General features: G+C 45.6%; 1 protein-coding gene across 1 annotated transcript; it reads right to left on the bottom strand.

Moving 5' to 3' along the window:
- Positions 1–1,928: 1,928 nt before the first annotated feature.
- Positions 1,929–22,157, bottom strand: LOC308162390 (uncharacterized protein; the record flags this gene model as incomplete). The annotated part of the gene is made up of 20 exons (XM_080536547.1): positions 1,929–3,335; positions 3,452–3,521; positions 3,726–3,798; positions 4,092–4,213; positions 4,735–4,962; positions 5,690–5,889; positions 6,149–6,291; positions 6,997–7,162; positions 7,368–7,556; positions 9,092–9,232; positions 12,495–12,641; positions 13,587–13,839; positions 14,064–14,136; positions 14,480–14,699; positions 15,178–15,313; positions 16,680–16,879; positions 17,445–17,587; positions 19,058–19,223; positions 19,467–19,655; positions 22,026–22,157. 20 exons carry the CDS (start codon positions 22,155–22,157, stop codon positions 2,973–2,975), a joined length of 3,354 nt encoding a protein of 1,117 aa, XP_080392673.1. The 3' UTR covers positions 1,929–2,972.
- Between the last annotated feature and the right edge of the window lie 695 nt (positions 22,158–22,852).

Raw genomic sequence — 22,852 nt, 5'->3', positions numbered from 1 at the left:
TTAATATGTGACACGTTGTAGTCTTTTGGTCTGCGTGTCAGCAACCAATCAACATTGTCTGACTTTTCTTTTGAAACACGGAACTACGTTTCAACATTGTTGAGAATCACAACACAAACCCGCTAGTCAAGCCAAAATACTGCAACAACGCAATGGATTACACTGGATAACACTACTTTACATTGTTAGCAGGCTCACAAAACAAGCTGTGTTAGTTGACTAGCGAGCGTGTCGTTGATTTTCAACAATGCGGAAATGTATTCACATTTTTCAAAAGAAAAGTCTGATCATTACATCAGATCCCGATATGCGGACTAAAGCATTAGAACGTGTCATACGCATATGCATATAAGCAAACACTCCAGCATACAGGGATGCCTGAGCTCCCCTCAACATCCCTGACCCCTGTCCCCCCGCTAGAGGAGAGCCCAGCAGGATGTTTAATCCTCTCTGCTGTTTAGCCTCAGTCAGCAGATCCAGGAGAGTCGCTCATTGGTCGTCTCCCCTCAGGCTGAACCGGCTTCCTTTCTTTCTTTGTGCTCTTTAACTTCATCCACTTTCATCTGTACGGAGCCCCCCTGGGGTCACATGGTAGAAAAAAAATATTTGATGTGTGAATCCGTTCCCTCGGTTTAGTAATTCGTTCCCTCGGTTTAGTAATTAGTTAGGGCTAGGGTTATGGTTATGGTTAGGGTTAGGGTTAGGGTTAGGCCCTACGAGCCAGAACGATCGCAAGGATTAGGGTTAGGGTTAGGGTTAGAATCCTTGCGATCGTTCTGGCTCGTAGGGCCTAACCCTAAGCCTAACCCTAACAAATTACTAAACCGAGGGAACGAATTACTAAACGGAGGGAACTGATTACTAAACCGAGGGAACAGATTCACTAAATCGAGGGAACGGATTCACACATCAAATCATTTTGTTCTACCATGTGACCCCAGGGGGGCTCCGTAGATCTGTGACATGGAGAGGTGAAAGCTTACAGTACGCCTGGCTTCAAGTTTCCAGTTTATTGTTACGTTACATTACACAAGTGTAAGAGACTAACATTCTTTAGGCTTTGATTCCTGACATTGCAGCACAAGACAATAAGGCAATAGGCAATCATTCAAGATAATACAGAAAGTGACAATAGTACAGGACATAATTGTTCATTGTTCATGAGCCTGACCGCCTGGGGGAAGTAGCTGCTGAGGTAGTTTCCCCATATTGCTTTCACCTATCTTGTCCTCTCAGATCAGTTCAGATGAACCCTTATCATCACCAGTGGTGGGATGAATATACAGTAAAACACACTGGAGAACTTAGAGGAAGCCACCTTAGACTACTGAGATGCAGGTGAGTCTTCACTGACCGTAAACCTCCACAGGCCTCCGAGGTCATCGCTGCTCTCAAAGCACACAGGCTCTGTTTAGTAGTGTTTTGTACTGTACATTGCACTGTGCCTGAGTCTCACTGGAAACAGTCAATGTTATTCTCCAGTTTTAGGGTGGGTGGGGTGGGGGAGCGGTCGGGTGGGGAATGGATTATGGGTGGGGGGAGGAGGGAGGGATTATGCGGGAGGGTTGTTGGTTAGGGGCATTGTCAAAATAATTTGATAAAATGTGTTATTTATAATGTGTGAAATAACTGAAAATGTCCAATAAAAAAAAAAACAAGCATAGCGTTGGCAGGATCTGTTGGTTCATCATGAACATCCTGAGCTTACCGTGTCCCCCAAACACAGCCCAGGATTACATGATTATACGCCCCATGATTAACTCAAGCACCTGATTTCTAAGACAATCACTGAGGTTAATGGGCCGTATAATCATGTAATCATGGACTGTACGTGATTGGGGGACACTGTAAGCTCAACGCTATGCTTGAGACAAACATAAGGATATAAACTAGGAAATGAGGAGAAAAAAAACCTGATATCAACAGAATTAGAATCAGAATCAGAATCATTTTTATTGCCAAGTATATTTGCACATACAGGAAATTGACTTGGCGAGGTTGGTGCATAGGACATGAAAAACAAGAAATATATAAGCAAAAAACAAGAGCAATAGAACAACAATTGATCATATTCAACATGATTGTGAATAAAGGATGTCAAATTATATGTAAATGAGCTCTAAAAGCAATAATAGAAATATCAGTGGCCTGTTTCAGAGACTAAAACATACAGGGCCGGTTTCACAGACAAGGCTTAAGCCTAGTCCTGGACTAAATCACACTTTCAATGTAAAATCTCCATTGAAGATGCTTTTTAGTCCAGGATTAGGCTTAAGCCTTGTCTGTGAAACTGGCCCACAGTATATAAAGCTTTGATGTGCTCTGACAAACAACGAGTATAAATAACTCACTTTTATGATTTTGCAGCATGTCAACAGGGTGGTTCTCGTTTGATCATTGTCTTCAATCCCAACAAACATGGTCGAGCAACACAATATCACAATAACACTTATCTTACTAACCCCCCCCCCCCCCAATCTTGTCTTGAAGTTATGCGCTGTATACAGCAGTGATATTTGATCGTACTGTACACTCTTGTCTGTGTGTACAGTAAACAACAGAAGTGTCCCCACCTCACCCTCTGTCCTGCATCACCTACAGTAGGATGGTAAAGGGACGGAGGCCTCCACCGCTTTCCTTTCATCTTCCCTGTTAGAGCCGATCATGGTAGACAGGCCCGGCTCCAGGACTTTGGTGGCCACAAATAAGATTTCGATTGTGCCACGTTTCGTCGAGGGTGGTGGTAGTGGAGTTTTTGATTGACGGGGTGTTTCGTCGTCGGACGGACGGACGGACGGACAGACGGACGGGGGGTAGCAGAGTTTATGATTGACGGGTGATAGCTTGCGCTAAATCGACGGTGCAAGTGTGGCCCCCCCTCTAGCGGGTTCTGGCCCTAAACAACGTCATAGAGTGTTTAAGCCAGACACCAGCCCTGGTTATAGGGCCCTGGAGGGAGGTAAGGACAGCGTCTACCAGTAGCCCTCCAGCAGTGTGGAGAGCGTGTCCAGCAGGTGTCCTGGGTCATGTAGCGCCGTGGTCAGTTTACTCTGAGAGAGCAGCACCACAGAGACCACCGCAGCCCCCCCAGACAGGGTGAGCAGCCAGGAGGAGAGGAGAGCAGAGGTGGTCCTGGGCTCTGGTTCTGGTACCACCCTGGTCTTGAAGGGCTCGACCACCCGGTCCCACTGGGTTAGGATGGCCTGACGGGCTCCGGCCCACTGTCCCGGCCCACGCAGACGGTACTGGTACGGGGTGCAGGGACCCAGAATCACCTGCAGCCCCAGTACAGGGTCCCTCAGCAGCAGCCCTGGGATGTTGGGACGAACCCCCACCTGTATTTGTGGTGAATTAGTTTTTTTAATGTGTGTGTGTGTGTGTGTGTGTGTGTGTGTGAGTGTGTGGCACTATAATGACATACAGAAGGTCACATGTTGTGACGTTAACTGACCTCCTCTGCCAGGGTGTCCAGGTAGGGAAGGTAGTCCACCTGGAGAACTGCCTGTTTGGGACAGGTGTAGCTGAGAGAGAGAGAGAGAGAGAGAGAGAGAGAGAGAGAGAGAGAGAGAGAGAGAGAGAGAGAGAGAGAGGAAGAGAGAGAGAGTGAGAGAGGAAGAGAGAAAGAGAGGGAGAGGGAGAGTTAGTGGCAGGTCATGTGTGGCAGCATGGACACAAGCATGGACTAGGCCTAGGGAACCACCTATCCCACATTATCATTCCATTACCTGTTCATGTTCCTTCTCTTCTCAGCCTCAATAACGGTCAACATCGCCTCCTTTGGTGGAAGACGATTCAAGCCTTCAAGACCCGAGCAATGAAAACAATTCAATCAATTAGTAGACCATTGTTTTGAAAGAAAACATGATAGGATATGAATAGATGGGAAAATGACTACAGAGATCAGATATGGATGTCTCAGGTGTGTGTGTGTGTGTGTGTGTGTGTGTGTCTACGGGTGTGTTAATGCTCAGGTGTGTGTGTGTGTGTGTGTGTGTGTGTGTGTCTACAGGTGTGTTAATGCTCAGGTGTGTGTGGCGGAGCCAGGCAGGTGTGTATGACAGCAGGTTGGGTGGTTCCAGATGACAGTTTACCTGCGATGACCCGAGTGGCCCAGCGGGCCTGCATCTCCATGATGGTCAGGATGGGACCTTTGGTCTGGAACAGGCCCAGGATGGCCAGCGTGGGCCTCTCTAAAGACACGGGGAAGACCCTCCTGAAACATCAGGACAGGAGGAGATAACCATAAACCATTCATAAACCATTCACCAATTCAAATAAAAGAAACGTTTATTTATCATCATATACACCGAATATAGCCGTAGATGGTGAATTGAAATCCGTAGGGCAAGCTAGCTCCTCAACAGTGCAACAATCAACAAGGCAATATAATAACAAATAAAATAAAATAATATATATCGATATTTTAAGTAAAAGAATAATAACATTGATTATATATTTATGTGATACTATGATATGGTCATTTAGAACACACTTTTATCTATGCAGTATATATGTTACGGTACATGTGGGAATACGGTACATGTTGGAAAACTCGGGTTAGGGTTAGGTGCTAGGGTTAGGGTTAGGGGTAGGGTTAGGGTTAGACATGCCAGCATGTACCAAGTCGACGTTTTATGCTGCCATGTCCCCGAAAAATGCCGCCATAAACCGTTTTCCCACATGTACCGTAACATATATATATACGACCGACAAGGGACTCAAACACCAAGTGACCTGAACAGGGTCAGCTCTTCGCTATTAGACAGCGCCGGGGGCAGGAATGGGAAGGTGCCGTTGTAACCAGTACAGAAGACCACTGCATCAATGTTCTCCTCAACACTCCCATCCTCAAACACAACCTCAGAGTCCCGGAACCCTAGCAGGTTGGTCTTCATCACTAGCGCCCCCTGGAGGATGCGTAAGGGAAGGTCGTCGTTTATCAGGAGCTTCCTGTCCAGGAGCCTGGGAGAGAGAAGGCAGTGAGACATGGTGAGAGACAGAGACAGGAGGCAGTGAGACATGATGAGAGACAGAGAGAGGAGGTAGTGAGACACGTTGAGAGACAGAGAGAGAAGGCAGTGAGACATGTTGAGAGTCAGAGAGAGGAGGTAGTGAGACATGCTGAGAGACAGAGAGAGAAGGTAGTGAGACATGGTGAGAGACAGAGACAGAAGGCAGTGAGACATGTTGAGAGACAGAGACAGGAGGCAGTGAGACATGTTGAGAGACAGAGAGAGGAGGCAGTGAGACATGTTGAGAGACAGAGACAGGAGGCAGTGAGACATGTTGAGAGACAGAGACAGGAGGCAGTGAGACATGTTGAGAGACAGAGACAGGAGGCAGTGAGACATGTTGAGAGACAGAGACAGAGGAGGCAGTGAGACATGTTGAGAGACAGAGAGGAGGCATGGAGACATGCTGGAGATAATATCTGAGCCTCAGATGTTATGGTAAGCTAACAGGACTACACTGTGCCACTGGACAACCAGCCTTCCAATGAGACGGCTTCACTGAGCAAAAGGGTTAGGGGTAAGGGCTAGTTGATAGTTTAGTGATATTGCAGTGGATAAAACACATCATCAACAAAACAAATGATAAAACACAGGCAGGAAAATACATGGATGACTCAGGTCCAGGAGAGAGAGCCTCGGGTCTGGGCCAGATACTGTAACAGCGCTACCTCTGTCACCTGTGTTTGGGCTGCAGGCCGTAGAGCCTGTGGTCGTATCTCTGGTTCACGGCTCTCTCTGCCCCCCAGTTGACCAGAGCCCGGGGCAGCAGGCGGGTCAGGAGAGCATTGACCCGTGTGATGGCGACCATGTCCAAGGGGTGACCACTGCTGGACATCCGGCCCATCACCCAGGACCCCGTCCGGGTACTCAGGAACGTCTGAGAAAGAGGGGAGAACCAAGCCAGCACTTGATCTCAACATCGGCGATACTGGCCAATGAAAGCTCACAGAAGGAAAGTTCACATGGTCGAACTAACTCGATAAAAATCATGTCCTCAATTCATTCAAAGGAATGGTCAACAGCACGGCATGCTGTTCTCTAAAGTGGCGATCGTACCAATGTTGGAAACTCTTGAACTTCAGAGTTAAAAGGAATGCTGAGTTATCTGAGTAGAACGTCCGGTTCTGAAGCCCCACCTTCTCTGCAGCCCTGCTGATCTCCACGGCGATGTCCCCTCCAGAGTTGCCGATGCCGACCACCAGAACCCTCTTCCCACGGAAGACGTCTGCGTCCTTATACTCCCAGCTGTGGTAGCACCGGCCCTGGAACAGCTCATGGCCTAGGATGTAGAGGTCAGTATCATCAGTATCTGTGTCTGTATCTGTATCTGTATCTGTTCAACCAACAAAATATCTGTATCTGTATTCGGATAGTAGACCTGAGGTGGGCGTGGTTTATACCACACACACCTGGTTTATACCGTTAAATCAGGTAAATGTCTCTTTTTAAAAAAAAATTTTTTAACGTTTTAAGTTCGGGTTTCTTGATGTGTTAACGTTACTGCAGTTCGCTAGGGAAACGTGAATGACTACTTTACAATAGTAATACATGAAAACAATTTTTGCCCGTTTTATTTATTTTTTTATTTTGGAATATTTCTATATAAGGAAAGCCCGCTGAATCAACTATACAACAGTCATCATAAGTAGAACCTACAAAAAGAACAAATGCCATCGGCAGTCACCGTGCTAGAGAAAGGAAATAAAACCTTTTTTGATTCCAAGTTCTGGGGTAATAGGGGTGGTAATATAGGGTGTTAGGGGGTGGTAATATAGGGTGTTAGGGGGTGTTAATATAGGGTGTTAGGGCATTGTAATATAGGGTGTTAGGCGGTGGTAATATAAGGTGTTAGGGGGTGGTAATATAGGGTGTTAGGGGGTGGTAATATAAGGTGTTAGGGGGTGGTAATATAAGGTGTTAGGGGGTGGTAATATAGGGTGTTAGGGGGTTGTAATATAGGGTGTTAGGAGGTGGTAATAGAGACCTGGGAGTTTTCCCAGAGGCGAGACAGGGTGTGTGTAATGGCCTGAACACACCAGGACTCCATCAAAGACTTGTCTCTCCTCCTGACCCTCCCTGCTCTCCGTCATCACCTCCCACTGGCCAGAACGAGAGTAGTCTGGCCTCTGCCTCACACTCCGCACTGTGGTCTGAAACACACACACACACACACACACACACACACACGGGTGACTGAGTTCAACCTGTCATATTTCAACCGGAAGGTGTTATGTTAAACTGCACCTCAAAGACAACGTGATATAACAGATGGACGAATTATGATCAGGAGTCAAAGTCATCAGGAGTCTACAAGACTCCTCATGGGAACAGGAGAAGGAGAAGGAGAAGAGTCACCTGGAAGTGGATGTGTCTGAGCAGGTCAAAGTGCTCTGCGTAGAGGCGGAAGTATCGCAGCAGCAGGGAGTGGTGCATGTAGTTGGGGTAGTCAGCAGGCATGGGGAAATCACTGAAACACATCATCTCCTTGGAGGTGTTCACCACCAGGGAGCGGTAGATACTAGAACGCTCCGGCTCAGGTGTCTCCTGTGGAGATGGAGACACAGCAACGCAAACATGATCCAGGTACTGTATCTGATGTTGACTGTAGAAGTTCAAACATATTGATTTGAAGACCAGAGGTCTAGTATGCTTCCATGCATAGCCTTCAGAATTAACCTCTTAAGATGAATGCCATGTTTGACTCATTTCCGCCTAAAAACCAAACCAAACTAAACTGCTTATAACATTGGACATGATCAGATGCAAAAGCAGGATGCCATTTGGTAAGTAAGTGTGGATATGCTCAGATCATAGTTCAGAATAGTTAGGGTTAGGGTTAGTAAACGATAGTAAACGATAAACAATTTAATAATCAAATTAAAACAGAATTTGGGGCTAATTATAGGCCTGTCAGTTCTACATTGAGTTGTTCTTACTGTTACCTTAAGTAGTTGTACTTCCAGTTTCTGATCATCACTTTGTATCCTTCTTCCTTCCCCTCAATTCCACCCATTCCCAGTTAGTCTCTACCCACACCACCACTCTCTATTCCTCGGTCTTATCCTCCCTACCCTCTGTTGAATCCTTCTCCCTTCTATCCACCGATTCAGCATCCTCCACCCTCCTGTCCGCTCTCTCCTCATCTTTCAACTCTCTCTGTCCACTGACCTCGAAGCCAGAACGATCCTCTCCGCGCGCTCCTTGCCTCTCTGATGCTTGAAGAATAGAGCTCAGGGAAGCTGAGTGGAAATGGAGAAAATCCGGCCTCCCTTATGACCTCAACTTTGATCACTCTTTCCTCTCCAACTACGCCTCCTCTGCATCAGCTGCTAAAGCGTCCTACTACTATTCCAAGATACAATCCTTTGACTCTTATCCTAGGAAACTACTGTACTCCACATTTTCAACACTCCTCAACCCACCTCCTCCCCCTCCCTCTCCCTGTCTGCAGATAACTGTGTCACCTACTTTGAAAAAAAAGGTTGATGAAGGTTGTCTGCCCTACACTCTGTCTCTGGCTTATCATCTCCCCTGATGATATTCTAAAACTGGTCCCATCTAAGCGGGCAACCAGCTGCCCTCTCGACCCCATCCCCTCCCCTCTTCTCTAATCCATTTCCAATGACCTCCTTCCTTTCTTTAACGCCGCAATTAACTCCTCCCTATCCACAGGATCTTAACCCTTCTCTTCAGGCTACACCTTAACTGTCCCTCCTAAGACATCTATTAACCCGCTGTATTGTTTCTCCTGTGTCATAATAAAACATAATAATAGAAAAATGCTATGACTGGTGGATAGATATTCACTTAGTTAGTCAAATAAATGTGTTGTCGCTTTGGAATAAGGCATCTGCTAAATGGCAAAAATGTCACGGTTCTACTTTTACAGCAAATAATGACATGCAGTATATACCCTCCTCAGACCCTCACAACATCTGACTGTTGCCTGAGATCTGAAGGATTTCCCACAGCGAACGCCTAAGCTTTGCTTCATTGAGATCCATGATACAAGAGAGTCACTACTAGCAACGCAGCCCTCTGAACAGCCAAACACCCTGCTCCAGAGAGAACACACTCACCTTAAACCTCCACAGGCCTCCGATGTCATCGCTGCTCTCGAAGCACACAGGCTCCAGGCCCTCCTCCAGACAGCTCTTGATGCAGGCCAGGCCTGAGCTGCCCCCTCCGATCACTGCCACACGCCGAGTCATACTGCCTGTCTGCAGAGGGAGGGTTAGGGTGAGCAGAAAACAACAATGACAGGTGTGGGCCACGGATGACTGTATTCACCAAAAATGCATAAAGTGTGCTGCTTAATTTTGCAGCCAATCAAAGTGTTGTTGGTAGGTAAATACCACATAAAATACTTGCCACCATAGGTTGTGAGTGTTCCGGAATTATTTGGCAGTTAGCGAGTTAAAACCAAATAAGCCTACTGTAACCAACTACAGTATGAAGTTGTGTTGATTCGATATGAAGAAGAGCAACTGTACATAAGTACTGATAAGAAAATGCATCTCTAAGCACTCTGGAGTCAGAAACAACGAAAAACTGACCTCAGATCAGCGTCTAGGGACAACTTCATCCTACCCCTCTCTAAAACACTAGGGGAGAGTGCCAGGTCAGAATGTGGTGGAGACGTGCCTCCTCACTATAGTCATTTATCATGCCTCAGATATACAAAAAAAAGAACAATTCCACAATAGTATTTAGCTCTCACCTATTCCTGTGAGTTGATCCTGAGGCCTGTGTTGGTTGCGATCACTGACATGGAACAATCTCTAAACTGCATAACAGTAGTCAGTCAGTGAACCGTGAGAGGGACTTTGCTCCTTCTGACTGGAGTGGTTTTGACAGCGAAACGCAGGTCAACATGTTGTGCTCCAAAATAACGTTATGTCACAAGTGTTTCATTGTTGGTTTAGGCATGCATTCCTGAAATAACGCACACTACAATAACATCCTTTTGGGAACAAGCCTTTCAATTTCTTAACCCATTTCAGAAGAAGTTTCCAATGCCCTGTCCTACACACAGCTGCTCTACGGGAGGAGTAAGGACGAGTCTTTCTGGTTAACCCCTGACTGACTGATCACTATATAAACAATCCATGAAAACTCTTCACAAAAAAACAAACAGATTTCACCACTGCCACATACTGAAAAAACAAAACCTTCTCAGCTGGGACAATCTAATCAAGTATGCCAACGTGTGCCTAGTCTACAAAGTTCTCCACAATCTGACCCCACCTCCTCTCAGTGGCTTTGTAAAACAACGAGCACACACAAGTCAGATAACAAGAGGGAACTGTATTGTCCCACTGAGGAAGTCCACCTTTGATCAGACTGCTTTCTCATCTAAAGCTGCACAAGAATGGAACACCCTACCAAATCACATCAGGGAACCCACTACATACACAGCCTTCTCTCGACAGCTAAAGCTTTGGCTCATAACACACCAAATCTGCCAACACTAAAAATGCCTATGAATGTGACAGTGCTGAGCTGCTTGCCTGTGTCTTTCATTGCCATGCTGTCCCACTGTCTTGTCTACGTCACCTTATGTCTATGTCTGTGTCTGTAGGGCCCATGCTGTGCTTCCCTGTGATGTACCCTGTCCTGGTGCATGCATGCTGAATGTAATGTATCTCCATGTGCTTTTAACCCTGTAATGTGCATGTTGCTTGTAAGGCGTTTGTATTGTACTATGTTCGGCTTTGATGTCTGTGCCTCTATGTAATATGTGTGTTGCTTTTATGCCTTTATTTGTGCTTGATGCTTGATTTGTTGATTTTTTTTTGTTTTTTTGTTTGTTTTAGGTTTCCAAGTGCCAACTGAACATCTGGCCAGGGACTACGGACTTAAACTAGCCTTATTGGCTAACTCCGGCATATTGCATTTGTGTCTCATATGTATTTTAATATGCACTGTCCCTGTGAAATAAACAATAAACTAACTAACTAACTAACTACCCTGAGGTTTACTATGGTTCATTGGAAAAGGAGAGAACGAAAAGAAGAGAACGCACACCGCAGAAAACTTGGGCGAGGTGCTGGCAACGGAGCAAAATAAGTAGATGCGGTTTGTGGTTACGGCCGAAACCGTTATCATATTAAAACCACATGTTTGCATCTGGAACTAGAGTGTGCGACATCTACTTCTTTCAGTGGCTATGGTTCATGTCACACAAGGTTTAATCATCTTCCATCAGGCTTAAACAATCCCATTCTATCTCTTCAGTGTGAAGAAATAGCAAAACCTGCATTTAGAGGAAGTTTTAAGGTTCAAAGTTCAAGTTGTCTTTATAGACAAATTATAGTCACATTAGTCTTTTGACAAAATGTGTTGGAATAAGAGAGTCCATACCTAGACCGATCCTATACTGTTAAATCTACGTGGTAAGTGGACAAGTCCACAATTCAGGGGAAGTGTGGAACAACGTCAGTTTATTCGTCATATCCACAAAATACAGCCGTAGACTGCAGTGAAATGCGTTGGGCAACCTAGCTCCTCAACAGCGCAACAATGAAGTCATAATAAAAGCAATAACATAAGGTAGAGTCAAGTAGAACGCAGCGCTACAATCCTCTAGGGCTGCAGAGGACAGGACAAATAAACCACACATCAAAATGTTGACAATTTATTCAGAATTTTTTACACAGAACCAACGGGAAGACAATACACTACTAATATCAGATGACAGATATTCATATTGTTATGGATGAGGTGAAGCAATACTGTACACATGTATCTTACATTTGTTTTCTATCCAATAACCTCATAGCATTTCATGCACACGGAACCAGTAACTGATACTTTTTAAGAACACCAATAATGGTATAGCAGGAGCAATATCTTTACTTTGGTCTGAAAGCAGGGGATTTACTTTGAGAAGAATGAAGAGGGGACAGATCATTTAGCTAGCATCAGAGAGACCAGACGAAGAACCCACAGTTAGATAAAGCACACAGTATAGATCATAGATCTCATTGCAAAGCGCTAATGACAGCTTTCCCAAAGATTCATCATAGCAGCACAGCCTGCAGGGGAATTACATGGTGAGTTTGTATGCAGCTCCTGTGAGTTCAAACTACCTAAAACATGAGCAGAGTGACAGTAACACATCTGTGCTTGGCTAGACCGATCCCATAGCCCTGACTCAGAGACTGTAGCCTAAAATGCATTGCCCTGATATTATATGAAATACATACAGTATGTTATATTAAAGCTAAACAAAATGGACTCACATTGCAAAAAGTAAATCTACGTAAGATGAGATATCTTAAATCAAGGTAATATATGCTTGTTTTTTTGTCTGACTGCAGTTTTAAGATATCTGTTACTTGTTTTAAAACATCTTGGCAAGTGAAATTTTGCTTATTTTAAGTAGTATTTCCCTCACCTTATAGCTTTTTTTCCCCTTTTTGGATGGGACCTGTGTGTTTGTCTCTTGGTGTCCAATGTCTTTCCCTGGTCCGTTCAGGCTCTCTGGGGGCTGATGGTGGAGAGGAGGGCGGTGAGGGAGGAGTGGGGGTGGAGGTGGAGGTAGTAGGCAGCAGAACCTCCCATCACGGCGGCCAGGCTGAGCTTGAGCAGGAGCCCTGTCAAGGATCTCTCTGGTTTACCCTCCACCTGTCAAAGCAAACATGTAATACAATCATAAAATATATGTTTTATTTGATTGAATTTAGCTATGTACAGTACGCATGTACTGTACTCCAGGGACCCGACCCACCCTGGGCACGTACACTTTGTCAAGCTGCCCTCGAACAGGAGGTACAGGACCCCGGCCGCTAAGACAAACAGACTGAAGGACTGCTTCTACCACAGGGCCGTCAAGGCCCTGAACACAGAAAAGGCCTAAGTTCTGGGCCCAGGACAGTCCGGACGGATTGTATGGCAGCTAGTGCTGAGGCACAAACATGTACATTTTCAAGCCTGCAAACTGTGACACTTTAAAATAATGTGAAAAAATACTTTCTTGTGCAATATGACAACCCTAGTTGACTATCTGTGCAGTATAGTACAGTGGACTGTGTACATAGCCTTTATTGATGTAAACCAGCTCCTTACCTTCTTGTGATTTTATGCATCTATGCTTTTTCTAAAATGTGTTTCTTTTTCCTTTCCTAAACACCAGGGGAGCCTCCCCTCCTAAATTTCGTTGTTTGGTACCTGTACTGTAGCAATGACAAATAAAGTCTATCTATCTATCTATCTATCTATCTATCTATCTATCTATCATGCTAAAGAAACCATCCACACCTGTCCCTGGCCATTGCATACAGTGCAAAAAGTCAGCTTTCAAAAACAAGAAAGAAAAGCAATAACATGGGGGAAATATTACTTAAAATAAGCAATGATCTGCCAACAGAACAGGAATATGTCACTTGTGTAAGATTTTTAAAGAAAAATAAAATAAAATATATCTTGAAACTAGTGCAGTTAGACAAAGAACATGCATATATTGCCTTGATTTAAGATATTTAATCTTACTTAGATTTTCTTTTTGCAGTGTATATTCTGTAAGAAAGTTTGAAAGTCAACTGTATGAATAAAACCCTGTCTGTCCCTGACCTGTCTGGTCCTTAGAGGCTGAAACATTCGTTCAAACTGGGTGAAGATGGCTCGGCGTGCCCCGGCCCACTTCCCTGGTCCAGACAGACGGTATTGGTATGCTGTGACGGGCCCCCACAGAACCCTGTTGTACAGGGGGTAGTCTGTGAAAAACAGCCAGAGGAGACTGGGTCGCACCCCTATCTCCCCGGCGATCTCATCCATGTAGGTCACAAAGTCCACCTGGAGAGGCACCAGCTTGGACACAATGTAGCTGTGGGAGGAAGGAGAGACATCCACTTGAGTCCCATTTGATCCCAATGTATTTCATACGATATGCTGTATATGATATTTATATACAGTTGATTAAGTCTTTTTTACATAGACTTAGGTTGAAGTCATTAAAACACAAAAATGACTTCAACCTTTTAACCACTCCACAGATTTCATGTTAACATTATCTATATAATTACATGTAAGTAATACTTCTTGTCTTACTTCTTGACCATGTCTTTGGTGTCATAATCAACAGCTTTCTGCATGGCCTGCTGGGATGGCAGCTTATTCTGACCTGGAGAGAGAAAGAGACCGTTCCCAATGAAACATGATGAGGATGTCTGTTCATGTCCTTCTCTAGGACATGGTTACTGACCAGCTGGGAGAAAGACATCTAGGCCAGGGATGGGCAACTCCTAGAGAGTCAACGTGTGTGCAGGCTTTTGTTAGTGCTGGGCTAGAGCAAAAGCCTGCGCACGCACTCACACACACACACACACACACACACACACACACACACACACACACACACACACACACAGTAGTGCTCTGCAGGACTGGAGCTGACCGCCCCAGATTGAGACCGTATTAGGGGGGGCCACAGGGGTCAGGCGGTCAGGGGTTGGTTGGCTTGGTACCTTTGAAGACGCATGTGACCCAACGGGCCTGCATCTCAGCCTGGGGCATGATGGCTCCCAGGGCGTGGATGAAGCCCACCACGGCCAGGGTCGGGTGCTCCAGGGTGGGGGGGAACACGTGCTTGTACAGCCCGACGCGGTAGCCAGACTTGTTCATGACGTTCGGCGGCAGGAAGGGGAAATCGTAGTTGTATCCGGTCGCAAACACAATGACGTCCACCTACAGGGTTGACAGATGGTTAAATGAGGTCCACCTACAGGGTTGACAGATGGTTAAATGAGGTCCACCTACAGGGTTGACAGATGGTTAAATGACGTCCGCCTACAGGGTTGACAGATGGTTAAATGACGTCCATCTACAGGGTTGACAGATGGTTAAATGACATCAGGGTTGACAGATGGTTAAATGACGTCCACCTACAGGGTTGACAGAGGGTTAAATGACGTCCACCTACAGGGTTGACAGAGGGTTAAATGACGTCCACCTACAGGGTTGACAGAGGGTTAAATGACGTCCATCTACAGGGTTGACAGAGGGAGGGTTAAATGACGTCCACCTACAGGGTTGACAGAGGGGGGGGGGGGGTAAATGATTGTAAGATGGAAAATAAAGTATTAAAGCACATCCCTCATCCATCATGACAAGCTCATCCATCATGACACGTGATGTTTCAGCGTCACGGGCCGCCGGGTCAGACCTTCTCTACGACGCTGCCGTCCTCAAACACCACGCTGGAGCCGCGGACCTCCCTGACGTTGGGCTTCACCACCACGCCGCCCGCCAGGATCTTCAGGGGAAGGTCGTCGTTGATCACCGGAATCGTATCGAACAGCCTATCAGAGGAGAGACCGTCCCGTCTACATTAAAATATACAACATACTTTTACAATATACTTTGGCCACAGGATGAATACTCCTTGTTCACAGGGCCTCTGTCATTAGGGACTCTGGAACGACCTGTCTGAGGATATTAGGCTAGCAAGATCAGTATTCTCTTTTTTTAGACTAGCCTTGAATAGATGCTGCCCTTATGCTTATTATTTATTTATAGGTGGCCTACCTGTATCAGTGTTATGTATGAGTGTTTACCCCTGATTGTAACTGTGTGTGCCAAGCGCAGGCAGCATTCGCTCACTATGCAGCAGAACACCAGTTGTCACAAAAACATTACGTCAAGCCCCATCTGTAAGACTTTTATTTTCTGTTTGGCTTTTACTGAGTGTATTTTAAAGAGTTAGACTGGGTTTTTAACTGATTGTTTTTGTTTTTTATTTATTGATTTTAAACCTGAACATTTTAAATTGTTATTGTACCTCACTTCTTTTGTTCACTTTTAATTTATAATGATATAATGATTTATAATGATGCCCGATTTTTTTTTTTTTTTACTTTTTAATAATTATTTTATTGCATGTATTGTAAAGCATTATGTAACATTATAACATTAATTTGTATGAATAGGTGCTCTATAAATAAATCTGCCTTGCCTTGCCAAATACGTCTCTATGTATGCCAGAAAATGTCCTAACGGATAAGAAAGTATTCTATTGTACTCTACAGGATGGGAGAGGAGATCCATCAGGGAGATACACTGTAGAGGAGCTGTATACTGCAAGTCTGTCAATATCACATACTGAACATCAATAACAGCAACCGTGTCTGCTACTATAACCCTTCACATGAAATGAATTAATAAAACATAAATTCATTATGTAATGAACCTAATTATGGAAAGTGCTAAAGGACATTAGCGCACATTGGGAAGTGTGCATTTAAATCGACGCCCCTGCAGTAGACGATGAAAAATGTACAGATACGAAACAGATGGACAGACAGGCACACAGACAGGCAGACAGACAGGCACACAGACAGACAGGCAGACAGACAGGCAGACAGACAGGCACACAGACAGACAAACAGACAGACAAACAGGCAGGCAGGCAGGCACACAGACAGACAGACAGGCAGGCAGACAGACAGACAGACAGACAGACAGACACACAGACAGGCAGACAGACAGGCAGGCAGACAGACAGGCAGGCAGACAGGCAGGCAGGCAGGCAGGCAGGCAGGCAGACAGACAGGCAGGCAGGCAGACAGGCAGACAGACAGACAGGCAGACAGGCAGACAGGCAGGCAGGCAGACAGACAGGCAGGCAGGCAGACAGACAGGCAGACAGGCAGACAGGCAGGTCCTCACCTGTGTTTGGGCTTCAGTGCGTACATGGTGTGGTCGTACATGGCGTTGAGTTTCTTCTCGCCGAACCAGTTAAGGAACCTCATCGGCACCGTCTGGAACAGGATGTGGACGAACCGCGTGTTGTACTTCATGTCCACGGGCAGGCCGTCGTCTGAAACCACACGTATGACCCACGCTCCGCGACGCGTGCTCAACCACACCTGAGGAGACAAAGAGAGAGGATGGCCGGTCAGACTGAGGGAAGATAACCGCTAACACACGCTAGCACTCTACTGTCCATCTGTCCAGACATGTACTGTATGTAGCGGAGGTGATTTGGAATCGTGCTTTCGGGAGAAGGTAGCCTTGCCCTCGGACCTTGAGGATGTCCTCTTGGCCTAATGGTAAATGTTTCCTTTCCCATTCAGTAGAGAAACGTCCAGATCGCCCAGATCGCCCAGATCTGGCCCCATGTCTGTTTTCTACCAGGCGTTGGGATGTGGCCCAGGTAACAACTTTGTTCCCCGGAAGCCAGATGTGGGCCGGCTCGGCTGCCCTTCCTGAGCTGTAATCTTTGCCATGAAAAAGGCAGGAACCATGGCCCAGATCTGGCCCACAGTTGTCTTCTGACTGGGTTGAGTCTTCCACATGGGAGACCGGGGTTGGAACACCATCCGTCACAATGACAGAGAGTACATGGTTGACCAGGTGTTGTAGATGGAGGAACAGAGAGAGATGCAGTGTTTGACCTGATAGAAGGTTTGGTTTTCGGGGAGGTTGTTTCACCTGCTCAGCCACTCTGCTGGTCTCCACGGCGATGTCGCCTCCAGAGTTGCCAATGCCGATGACCACGACCCTCTTCCCCTGGAGGTCCTCTGGTCCTTTGTAGTCCCAGCTGTGGAAGTACTTCCCTTCAAACGAGTCGATCCCTTCAACACACGCACACGCAAATGCACACGCACACGCAAACGCACACGCACACGCACACGCACACACCCACACCCACACACACACAGTTGTGATACTTTTTCAGAAAGTCTTAGTCTGACAAACACTTCAAATCTAGGTCTATCTGGCCCACAATCAGGCAAACAAAACACCCATAAAAACAGCTATATAAGTATTTAGAATGTATAAATGTAAGTATTTAAAGTAGGGTTAGGGTCTTGTTGGTGCTAGCGATTATATACTGTATAAATAAATACATGAATCACTTCTGTTCTGTCACAAAAGGCAAAGCCTCCTCACTGCATTCCTATTTGGATATTATCGTCTTGAAACGTTTGGTGACAACGTGATATGTGATGATATTGTAACGATCCTGTATGAGGCCCCGTTAACAGCTCCTCCAAGGGAGTTAACTCTCTTGGTCTAATGGTTAGCGCGGTCGTCGGTTATGCGGGAGATCGGGGTTCGATTCCCGCATGGGGCGAGTTACACTACCAAGTCTCCGTTCGCTACACTGGTGTCTGAAAGTTGGGATGGAAGGAAGGCCATCGGAGAGGCGTGTCCACGTGAGGGACTTGACATAGTGAAGCGTGAGGGCACGCTCTCCCGAACGGTGAGGATAGTGTAACGATCCTGTATGAGGCCCCGTTAACAGCTCCTCCAAGGGAGTTAACTCTCTTGGTCTAATGGTTAGCGCGGTCGTCGGTTATGCGGGAGATCGGGGTTCGATTCCCGCATGGGGCGAGTTACACTACCAAGTCTCCGTTCGCTACAATATACAGTAATTCAATTGTGTATAATATAATAATTCTATAATAATTCAATTGTATACTGTGAGATATATTCTGTAGATGTCTTTTAAGTCAGAGTAGGGGGCAGCGGTAGCCTAGAGCAGCGGTCCCCAACCTTTTTTGCGCCACGGACCGGTTTCATGTAAGACAATATTTTCACGGACCGGCCTTCGGGTGTGGGGGCATAAATATATAGAAATAAAATGAGACGAGCGTCTTGACATGTCAAGAGACACAGACGCACAGACGAATGTATCCAGTCATTTTTCAAAATAAAACATCTTTCAGACTCTGATAATCAATAAAATATTTTTTTAATTCATTCTCTGCAGCCCGGTACCAAATGACCCACGGACCGGTACCGGTCCGCGGACCGGTGGTTGGGGACCACTGGCCTAGAGGATAGAGAGGCCGGCTAGCAATCGGGAGGTTGCTGGTTCAATCCCCGCCTCAGGAGGGAGCTGCATGTGCCCTTAAGCAAAGCACGTAACCCCTAATTGCTCCAGGAGCGCCGACTATGGCTGACCCTGTGCCTAAAGCAAAATCCACGAAATTCCAACAATTGACTGCAAAGTTGATTGCCTGGTGTTACGGCTGAAAGTGTCCCAAGGAAACAAAAGGGACAAGAAATAAAACAATGATGTTATCTACAGTGGTCACCTGGGAAGTCGCTGAGTGGCAGGTGTGGGTAGGTGTAGTGACCGGAGCAGACGATGACTGCGTCAAAGACTTGTCTCTCCTCCTGACCCTCCCTGCTCTCCGTCACCACCTCCCACTGGCCAGAGCGAGAGTAGTCTGGCCTCTGCCTCACACTCCGCACTGCGGTCTGAAACACACACACACACACACAGACACACACACACACACACACACAGACACACACACACAAACGCACGACCACACATAATATGTGTCAACTAGTGACTAGTCCAGACGATCTGTGTCTTAGCGATTTAAGGTCACTTATGACAACATCAACGTGATGATCATCTATCATGGACTAAAATAGCTAGCCGGAAAATAGACCTCTCCTCCCTCGCTGCTGTATCGAGGCTGTGGTCATGGTTACCTGGAAGCGGATGTGCCGCAGAAGTTTGAAGTGTTCGGCGTAATCCCTGAAGTACTGCAGGATGCGGGAGTGGTGCATGTAGTTGGGATAGTCCGAGGGGATGGGGAAGTCGCTGTAGCACATCATCTCCTTGGAGATGTTGATGGTGAGGGAGCGGTAGATACTGGCCCTGTTGGGCTCCGACACTTCCTGTGAGGGAACCGTTAATAAAAAAATATGAACACAGGCTTTCGCTTGGTGTGATGTCACTTTATATATACCTTAGGGGACACTTTGACAGCCAAGTCTGGAGCGGGGTGCTATTGAGGTTTTTGATGTAGGCAAGGCAAGGCAAGGCAAGGCAAGTTTATTTGTATAGCACATTTCATACAACAGGGGCAATTCAAAGTGCTTTACATGTATTATTTAAAAATACAGCAAGAGGAGCATAAGAAAATAACAATTACAATGAATAAAAGCAAATATAAGAAGTAAATAGATAAAACATTTAAAAAGACAATAGTTAATGGAAAAAATACATTGATAGAAGTGTGTGTCCTTCTACATCCCTCTACATCCCTCTACATCCCTCCTCATCCCTCTACATCCCTCTACATCCCTCTACATCCCTCCACATCCCTCTACATCCCTCTACATCCCTCTACACCCCTCTACATCGCTCCACATCCCTCTACATCCCTCTACATATCTCTACATCCCTCCACATCCCTCTACATCCCTTCACATCCCTTCACATCCCTCCACATCCCTCTACATCCCTCCACATCCCTCTACATCCCTCCACATCCCTCTACATATCTCCACATTCCTCTACATCCCTCTACATCCCTCCACATCCCTTCACATCCCTCCACATCCCTCTACATCCCTCCACATCCCTCTACATCCCTCTACATCCCTCCACATCCCTCTACATCCCTCTACATCCCTCTACACCACTCCATATCCCTCCACATCCCTCCACAAGAGGAGCATAAGAAAATAAAAATTACAATGAATAAAAGCAAATATAAGAAGTAAATAGATAAAACATTTAAAAAGACAATAGTTAATGGAAAAAAGACATTGATAGAAGTGTTGTGTTTAATCATAACTGGTGCAAAACATGAAGGTTTTTAGCTTAGATTTAAATATTTTAAGGGTTTGGGCCTGTTTGATTTCTTCAGGGAGTTTGTTCCAGGAGCATGCAGCAGCGTGACTGAAAGCTGCTGCACCGTGTTTTGTTTTTACTCTTGGAATTATTAGCTGATTTGTCTCAGCTGACCTTAGGGACCTTGCGGGAATATAGGGTGGGAGGAGATCTGATATGTATTTTGGTCCAAGACCATTTTGTGATTTGTATGTAATTAGGAGGATTTTGAATTCAATTCTCTGAGAGACTGGTAGCCAGTGCAGGGATCTCAGGATTGGTGTAATGTGTTCAAATTTCTTTGTTTTTGTTAGGACCCTAGCAGCGGCGTTTTGGATGAGCTGCAATTTACGAACAGCTCCTTTAGATAGGCCTGTTAATAGACTATTACAATAATCAAGTCTACTCGAAACAAATGCATGGATGAGTTTTTCAAGGTCTTGCTTGGACATGAAACCTCTCATTCTTGTTATGTTTTTCAGGTGATAGTAGGCTGATTTAGTTATTGAGTTTATGTGGCTGTTGAAGTTTAGATCGGAGTCTAGAATTACACCAAGATTTCTGACCTGTTTTTTACTGTGAAGAGAGAGAGAATCAAGTTTTGCACTGACTTTCGATCTTTTGTCAGGTGCACCGAATACAATTATCTCTGTTTTGTCCTTGTTTAGTTGGAGGAAGTTTTGTGTCATCCAGGCGTTTATTTGCTCAATGCAATTACAGAGATTGTCAATGGGACTATAGTCGTTCGGTGAGAGGGCTATGTAGATTTGAGTGTCATCCGCATAGTTGTGGTAGGCAATTTTGTTCTTTTTTATGATGTGTCCCAATGGAAGCATGTAGAGATTGAATAGAAGGGGGCCAAGGATTGACCCTTGGGGAACCCCACATGTCATTTTAATTTGGTCAGATACAAAGTTGCCAATGGAGACATAGTAGCTTCTGTCCTGTAGGTAGGATCTAAACCAGTTTAGGGCAGTGCCCGAAAGTCCTACCCAGGTTTTTAGTCTATCTATTAGAATGTCATGGTCTACAGTGTCAAAGGCAGCACTAAGATCTAGTAGTACCAAAACTGAGATTTTTCCGGAGTCTGTGTTTACGCGAATGTCATTAAGGACCTTAAGTACTGTGTAGTTTGGATGATGTAGTATGGATGATGTAGTTTGGATGATGTAGTATGGATGATGTAGTTTGGATGATGTAGTTTGGATGATGTAGTTTGGATCATTGGTTTGGATGGTTTTATGTTTTGTCCTTTTATGACCTGGCACCAACACAAATTCCTAACAGCTTCGGCTAGTTCAGCCATAAAATATTTACAGCATTGCATCTTGCATCTTGTTGCTGCTAGCGATTATATATGGAAACAAATAAATACAACAACACACTGTATATTCAATACATGAATCACTTGTGTTGGTGTGAGGCCTTGCCTTGAACTTCCACAGGCCTCCGATGTCATCGCTGGTCTCGAAGCACACAGGCTCCAGGCCCTCCTCCAGACAGCTCTTGATGCTGGTCAGACCAGAGGGACCCGCCCCGATCACTGCTACCCTGCGCACCATGCTGGAGCTGGGGGGAGATAAGAGGGGTAGAGGGAGGGAAAGAGGGAAGGGCGAGGAGGGGCGGGTGGGGAGGGAAAGGTTTAGCAATAGCGCAGCATGTTGTTTGCTAGGGAGGCAGAGAGACAGAGACAGGCATGGGCAGACCATGTGACCTACAGTGAGCTTGGGAATGAAGTAACAACTTTAATGAGCGTTGGGCTGAAACTAGCGACATAACGATAGAAACCAAACACACCCAGCGGCCACATAGAACACGTTGAACACGTAGAACAAGTGTGCACGTTGCACACTTCTCCAGACCATCCCAATCTTTTTTTTATATGAATTTTAGATGAAGTAATGTGTTAAATTATGAACTTGATTGCATTATTGTTAAAGTGACCTCAGCTCTTACTGTATGTACATCACTTATGCACCCTTCTCTTTAGTTTTTAAAAAATTTACCCTGAGAATTAAGACACTGGAGATTGTTTCTATAACTGAGATATTGACCAGTGTTGCTGATTAGCATACCCAGCCAATCCTCTTAGATCAGTGGTTCTCAAACCTCTCCTCGGGGACCACCAGCCGTTCCACATATTTGATCTGTTCCACCACCAGCAGACCTGATTCAACTAATCAAGTACAAATCATAATTGCTTTGCACTTAATTAGTTGAATCAGGTGTGCTGGTGGTGGATCAAATATGTGGACCG

This window comes from Nansenia antarctica (assembly GCF_963989245.1).
Source record: "Nansenia antarctica genome assembly, chromosome: 7".
Classification (NCBI taxonomy): domain Eukaryota; kingdom Metazoa; phylum Chordata; class Actinopteri; order Argentiniformes; family Microstomatidae; genus Nansenia; species Nansenia antarctica.
The sequence above is the reverse complement of the archived record's forward strand: the minus strand, read 5'-3'. Positions and strand labels throughout refer to the sequence as shown.